The sequence below is a fragment of the Penaeus japonicus genome, unplaced genomic scaffold (assembly GCF_977035675.1).
Source record: "Penaeus japonicus unplaced genomic scaffold, GWHDUDI00000001_assembly GWHDUDI00000019, whole genome shotgun sequence".
Taxonomy (NCBI): domain Eukaryota; kingdom Metazoa; phylum Arthropoda; class Malacostraca; order Decapoda; family Penaeidae; genus Penaeus; species Penaeus japonicus.
The window spans coordinates 814,666-822,165 of NW_028234421.1; the positions used below are offsets into that span (position 1 = coordinate 814,666).

General features: G+C 51.0%; 1 protein-coding gene across 4 annotated transcripts in view; it reads right to left on the minus strand.

Moving 5' to 3' along the window:
- The window catches only part of LOC122263162 (beta-1,4-glucuronyltransferase 1-like), an 84,888-nt gene that overhangs the window by 5,612 nt on the left and 71,776 nt on the right, over positions 1-7,500 (minus strand). For all 4 annotated transcript variants that reach the window (XM_086547175.1, XM_086547173.1, XM_086547171.1 and 1 more), the window contains exons 2-6: positions 5,457-6,262; positions 3,671-3,820; positions 2,866-3,070; positions 2,197-2,396; positions 70-231 (exon numbers count right to left, since the gene is read on the minus strand). In XM_086547175.1, coding sequence (XP_086403301.1) covers positions 70-231; positions 2,197-2,396; positions 2,866-3,070; positions 3,671-3,820; positions 5,457-6,251 — 1,512 coding nt within the window. In that variant the 5' untranslated portion in view covers positions 6,252-6,262. The remainder of the gene's footprint in view (positions 1-69; positions 232-2,196; positions 2,397-2,865; positions 3,071-3,670; positions 3,821-5,456; positions 6,263-7,500) is intronic.

Sequence of the window (7,500 nt, forward strand, 5' to 3'; positions counted from 1 at the left end):
CCCTCTCCCTCCCCCTCTCCCTCTCCCTCTCCCTCTCCTTCCCCCTCCCCTTCTCCCCCTCCGTCTCACCTGCGTCATCTTGTCGCTCTTCCCCTCCCACGAGAGCCGCTCGTCGTAGAGAGGCTCCTTGTTGGTGCCGACGTAGATGGGCTCCCACTTGTGGTAGGGCGGCTTCCGCTTGCCCACGTGGAACACCGACATCCCCGGCTGTAGCGGCGCCGCGATCCACTCCTGCGGGAAGTCGGCGATTAATTAAGGATGAAGGGATTCCTCTGTTTGAAGTTTGGGGGATGAGAGAGAGATGAAGGAAAAGCTAAAATCACGCGCGGGTATTCTTTACGGGATGTATCGGACGTCTGACCTTCCTACGCTCATTGATCCCCCCGTGAAAGTCGTTAACATTCCTGGACGGGCCTACGACGGTCTTGCACACAGCATCGGCATGCAACAATTTGGCAACATGAAAGTATATCCTACAATGCTTTTCTCATCGACATGCTGAATTTTATTTGCATCAGTTTTGGAGAGACGTAAACATCAGCCGTAGCACCATGCGACGGCTGCAGAAAAGCCGTTTGATGCAAATGCTCGCACCTTCAGGGCATAGAAGGCTTTATCGACGGGCATCAGAAAGTGGTTCTTCCTTGGTTCGCCGATTTCCTCGGAGGAAGACAAAATGCCTCCAGAATACGATCACCATCTCTTTGTTGCAGGATGCTCCAGGGTGCACGGGGAGGACACCTTGTGTTTCTTCGTCTTAATCAGTGGCGCGATTCCCAATGAAATGGTGTTGATGAGGCAACATCTGCACCGTCGATCAACCAAGCAATCCCGGTTACACCAGCCGTCAGCATGCGTTTAACAACCTCTTCCCCCGAACCACCGATAACACCGCATTCATCAATAAACAGAAAACTGGTGATTCGCTCGTCAGATTCCTAAAGGCATTTGCCACCAATCACCCTGTGTGCTATGGTGACTCAGCCTCCCATCTGCCGGACTATGCAGCAGCTACTGGAGCCATGTCGTGCATAGCCAGTCAGTCTCAGAGTAAAGCAGACGACCGCATTGAAAAAGATGCAGAAGCGCGTCAAGGGACACAAACGACAGCCCTACAGCCCTCGTTGTGCCACCGCCACCCCATCCGTACATCTTCAGTAATGATCCAATGAACACTATTGTAAGACTTTTTAACGACCGTAAAATACAAATTTGTTGTGAAATACACATTTAAAGTGTCACATCACATGTTCGCAGATGTACGTCATTATAATTATCTGATTTTTATATCCGATTTGCGCGGCAACTAGCAATATATTTTGAATCAGCTTTCTTATCACTAAACGTGTAACTAATTGTTCAGTATATGGCTTTCCTATACTAAAACCTAAACTATTATTAATATCAGCATTATAATAATAATCATTATTATTACTATTATCATTATCACTTCCATCATCATTACCAATATCATTATTAATTATTAGCATTTTCATAATCAATATTACTATAAAACACAAACACACAGAAATAGTTTGAAAACAGAGAGAAAAGAGAAATGAGAAAGAAAAGAGAGAGGAGAGAGAAGAGAAAAAAAGAGAGAGACAGAGAGGAGAGTGGAGATGGGGGATGAGGGGTGATGGAGAGGGAAAAAAGAGAAAGAGAAAAAGAGAGAGAAAGAGAGAGAGAGAGAGAGAGAGAGAGAGAGAGAGAGAGAGAGAGAGAGAGAGAGAGAGAGAGAGAGAGAGAGAGAGAGAGAGAAAGAAAGAGAGAGAGACAGAGAGAGAAAGACACAGAGAGAGACAGAGAGAGCAAGTGAGAGAGAGAGAGAGAGAGAGAGAGAGAGAGAGAGAGAGAGAGAGAGAGAAGAGAGAGAGAGAGAGAGAGAGAGAGAGAGAGAGAGAAAGAAAGAGAGAGAGACAGAGAGAGAAAGACACAGAGAGAGACAGAGAGAGCAAGTGAGAGAGAGAGAGAGAGAGAGAGAGAGAGAGAGAGAGAGAGAGAGAGAGAGAGAGAGAGAGAGAGAGAGAGAGAGAGAGAGAGAGAGAGAGCAAGTGAGAGAGAGAGAGAGAGAGAGAGAGAGAGAGAGAGAGAGAGAGAGAGAGAGAGAGAGAGAGAGAGAGAGAGAGAGAGAGAGAGAGAGAGAGAGAGAGAGAAAGACAGAGAGAGAGAGAAAGTTATATGTCAGTCCCTCACCTTGGACATGGGCACATTATGGCACTTGGCGCACACGTTCTTGTGGAAGGGGATGGCGTCGCCCATCTTGAGCATGCGCTGGAGGTCGGCCTTGGTCTCGGGGGCGCTCACGTTGTCCTTCACCTCGAAGATGGAGAACACGTACACGCGCGGGCTGGTGCTGTTCGACACGTCCGGCTTCTTGAGCATCTTGAAGAATTCTGGAAGGAGGGGAGGGGGAGGGGAGAGGAGGTCAGTGTTGGGAATATATATGTATTATTATCTATGTATATATATTTCTTTTTTTTTCTTTTTTTTTCTTTTTGCAACGTGGATGTCATATTTATAAATATGTGAGAGAGAAAGAGAGAGAGAGAGAGAGAGAGAGAATGAGTAAGAGAAAAAAGGGAGAGAGGAGGATAATATATATATGTATATATATATATATATATATATATATATATATATATATATATATATAGAGAGAGAGAGAGAGAGAGAGAGAGAGAAAGCGATAGAGAGAGAGAGCACCAGACTCACAGCCAGAGCGGGAGAGCCAGAGACAGAATCAGAAAAGCGGCAAAGAAACGAGATCCGGAACCCAACCCGTCGCCAGCCGAGCCCGAAATAGAATCAAAACCAAAAAAAAGGCGCGCCCCTGCCGATCCCGATCCCGATCCCGATCCCGACCTGGAATGAAGTTGACGGACGGGTAGAGCTCGACGTCGGAGGGCAGCACGAAGTACGTCTGCACCGCCTGCCGCGCCGTGTTCCGCGCCACGTTGACGGGGTACAGCAGCTTCTTCTTCTGGCGGTACGTGGTCACGTTGGTCCAGCGCGGAGGCTCCTGCGCGCAGTCCGTCTTGCGCCGAAGCAGCTCCTCCGTCGTCGGGACCTGCGGGGAGGGAGGGAGGGGTGAGCTGGGGGAAGGGGGGAGGGAGGGAGGGGGTGAGGGGGTGAGATGGACGAAGGGGGAGGGAGGGAGAGGGGGAGGGGATGGATGAGCTGGACGAAGGGGGGGGGGAGAGGGGAGGGGAGGGGTGAGATGGATGAAGGGGGACGGGGGGTGAGCTGGACGAAGGGGGGAGGGGTCGAAGTGGACGAAGGGGTGGTGGAGGAGGGGAGGGGAGGGGTGAGCTGGACGAAGGGGGGACGGAGGGGAGGGGTGAGCTGGACGAAGGGGGGAGGGAGGGGAGGGAGTGAGCTGGACGAAGGGGGGAGGGGGGAGGGAGGGGACTCTTACTCTTACAAAACAATAACAAAAACAGAAAAAAAGAAAAAAAAAACTTCCCTTTTAATAATAAATAAATAAATAAAACAAAATCAATAAAATAATTAAAAAAAAATAATAATGACAACACTAATACTACCACTATTAATAATAATAACACTACTACAACTGCTAATACTAATACAATACAAATAACAGACCCTCCCTTCCCGCCACATCCACCCACCCACCCACCCACCCGCCACACCCACCCACCACACCGACCTTCTTGGGCGTATGCGACACGTGGAAGAACAGGTGGAAAGTGACGTATTTCTTGATGCCTTCCGCCCAGCAGTCGCGCAGGTACAGGATGGTGTTGATGGTCTCGTTGAAGTCGGTGCCGGGGGCGTACACGGCCACGCTCACGGGGCCCTGGGGGGGGAGGGGGATGGTGTCAGTGGGGGTGGTGTCAGAGGGGATGGTGTCAGTGGTGGTGATGTCAGTGGTGTTGATGTCAGTGGTGATGAGAGAGAGAGAGAGAGAGAGAGAGAGAGAGAGAGAGAGAGAGAGAGAGAGAGAGAGAGAGAGAGAGAGAGAGAGAGAGAGAGAGAGAAAGAGAGAGAGAGAGAGAGAGAGAGAGAGAGAGAAAGAGAGAGAAAAGAGAGAGAAAGAGAGAGAAAGAGAGAGAGAGAGAGAGAGAGAGAGAGAGAGAGAGAGAGAGAGAGAGAGAGAGAGAGAGAGAGAGAGAAAGAAAGAGAGAGAGAGAGAGAGAGAGAGAGAGAAAGCAATAGAGAGAGAGAGAGATTGTGATTGATTAACAAGAAAAAAAGGAAAATCATCTTAAAAGTGACACAGGCAATAAATAATCTATCTTTATCTTGTACATTTTCCCTTGGTGATGGTGTCAGTGGTGATGATGTTCGTGGCTGTGGTGGTGACTGGGATGGCTGTGAGACGTTGTGGTGATGATGGCGATGATGTTCGTAGTTATGGTGATGATTTTGACGGCGTTAATGGCAATTTATCGTTTTCATTATTTCATTAACGTTGTGCCAATAGGAAGTACTTATTGCCATTTTTGTTATATTTACAATGATCATATTCTTTCCCCTCATCGTTATCATTATCTTAAATATCATTCCCACCACCATCATCATATCATCATCATCATCATCATTATCACAACTATCATTATTTCTACCACTATCATTATCATCACTGTTGTTATCATCATCATCATCATTACAATAATCATCATAAATCATAATTATTCTTATCACAGACGCTCAACGGGAGGGGGGGGTGAAAAAGGTGGAGGAGGAGGAGGAGGAGGAGGAGGTAAAAGACGAGCAGGAGGTAAAACAGGAGCAGGAGGAAGAGGAAGAGGAGGAGGAGGAGGAGGAGGAGGAGGAGGAGGAGGAGGAGGAGGAGGAGGAGGAGGAGGAGGAGGAGGAGGGGGAGGAGGAAGAAGAAGAACAGAAGGTGCGAGGGCTGAGCGAGGCCTACCTGCCACCTGGAGGTGAGCGAAGAGGAGGAGGAGGAGGAGGAGGAGGAGGAGGAGGAGGAGGAGGAGGAGGAGGAGGAGGAGGAGGAGGAGGAGGAGGAGGAGGAGGAGGAGGAGAAGAAGAAGAAAGAACAGGAGGAGGAGGAGGAGGAGGAGGAGGAGGAAGAAGAAGAACAGGAGGAGCGAGGGCTGAGCGAGGCCTACCTGCCACCTGGAGGTGAGCGAAGAGGAGGAGGAGGAGGAGGAGGAAGAAGAAGAACAGGAGGAGCGAGGGCTGCGCGAGGCCTACCTGCCACCTGGAGGTGAGCGAAGAGGAGGAGGAGGAGGAGGAGGAGGAGGAGGAGGAGGAGGAGGAGGAGGAAGAAGAACAGGAGGAGCGAGGGCTGCGCGAGGCCTACCTGCCACCTGGAGGTGAGCGAAGAGGAGGAGGAGGAGTAGGAGGAGGAGGAGGAGGAGGAGGAGGAGGAGGAGGAGGAGGAGGAGGAGGAGGAGGAGGAGGAGGAGGAGGAGGAGGAGGAGGAGGAAGAAGAAGAACAGGAGGAGCGAGGGCTGCGCGAGGCCTACCTGCCACCTGGAGGTGAGCGGCTCGAGGTTGTCGAGGAAGGTGTAGTCGCCGTGCGTGGTGTAGGTGATGGACTCGTCGCAGCGGAAGTTGAGGGCGGCCGGGATGTAGTTCTCGAGCACCCAGTAGTCGCCGCGCTGCTGGTAGAAGGGGCGCATCGAGCGCGTCGAGCACTCGCGCAGGTCCGGGTACATCTTGCGCTCCTGCGAGTCCAGTGGCGGGTCGGGCGGCTCCGTCACGATCGGCTCCGCCACCAGCTGTTCTGTCACGCCCGCGCTCTCCTGAACCTCCCGGGGCGGTTCCTCCGGCTCGCCTCCTGCGGCTGCGGCGGACGGCGACGACGCCCCTGGGCCCACGCCGCCAGCGCCGCCCTCGGAATGCTGTTCGTCGGCCACGCGCTGGCCCAGGGTCCTCCGGCCGCCGAGGGACATGTCGCGCAGCTCGACGGGGGCGGCGGCGCCCTCGGACAGCAACTCGGGCGACAGGGGCGGCAGGTGCAGGGGCGCCGACCCCTGCTGCGCGAGCGGGGGCGCCGCCGGACTCCCCCCTGCCCCGAAGAGGTTGAGGAGCGGGGGCGGCGCAACGTCCTCACCGCCATTCTCCGCCAGGCGGGGCGCCGACAGGGCGGGCAGCGGGGGCGCCGAGCTCACGCCCCTGAAGGAGGAGGAGGAGGAGGAGGAGGGCACGAGGCGCGTGGTGGGCGTGGTGGAGAGCCACGACAGGCACAGGTACAGCACGAGGACGGCGTTCAGGAAGAGCGACCCCCGCACCACCAGCACCCGCGCCGACGCCATCATGCCCAGCACACCTGCGGACACGCGAGGACGGTTAGAATGCGCACAAGGAGGGACATGCTTCCGGACACTCACGGGGAAGGACACGGGGGGGGGGGGCTGGAACACAGGACAGGGGTTCCCTCTGGACGGGAAGGTCCTTGGACACTTCAGGAAAAGGGAGAGGAGACAGGAAGGTGCATTCAGGATACCCTAAGGAGCACTCCTGACCGCGGAGGACACTTGGACACCTAAAGAAAAGAAACTACTATACTTACACTACCTTTAACGTTACACTCATTCCTCTACTGATAATTGGGTAAGGAAAACAAACAAATGCATCCGTGCTCTTCGTGACGGAAGGCAATAATAATCCGCTTACCACGGAACACGAAGGCGGCGAAGCATGGCGGGGAATGCCGTAGACTCCCGCGTTACCACGCAATGTCTAAATGGTTTGTTTACTCGGAGAAGGTTCGCCTCCATGTGCATACATAGAGAGGGACTATAGCTTTCTGCTTACAGTTAAACGCGTTTGTACAGATACACGCGTACATGAACATGCATATACATACATATATACATACATACATACATACATACATACATATGTGTAAAACATTTAGTCCTATATGCAGGTGAACAAGAACAAGGAATATATGTGCGTGTGTTTATGTATGTGTGTATGCATGTGTGTGTATGTGCATGCATGTGTGTGTATGCATGTGTGTGTATGTGCATGTATGTATGTATGTGCGTGTGCGTATGGATAAATCACTATTTTTCGGGAACTAATACAAAGCCCTTGCAATGTGTTGCGGTCTCCAAAAATAAGCAAAACACTTTGATAGACGCCGTTGTTTTTTTCTTAATAACTCTTCCATTCCATTTTTTACAAATCAACAGTAATAAAGTAAATTATATCATGCCATTGATTCTTATTGTGAATATGATATTAAAACAAATTTATAACATCATAGTGAATAAGCAGGAATAAATAAAATCTTTATATGACTAACTGGCAAGTCATAGCACGTCTGATATGTAAATAGAAACCTACCTTTACTTGTTTTGCACACTGCAAATGCATATGCAGAAACATGCATGCAAGGTGAATGGGTGTATGAATTCCTAAATGCACACACACAAATACACACACATGCAAGCTGATGATAAAACCTTCCAAAAGATAATCAAACGTTCAATAATAAAAATGTCAGACTATCTCCCTCTCTCTCACTCCCTCACTCTCTCATTTTCTCACTTTCTCATT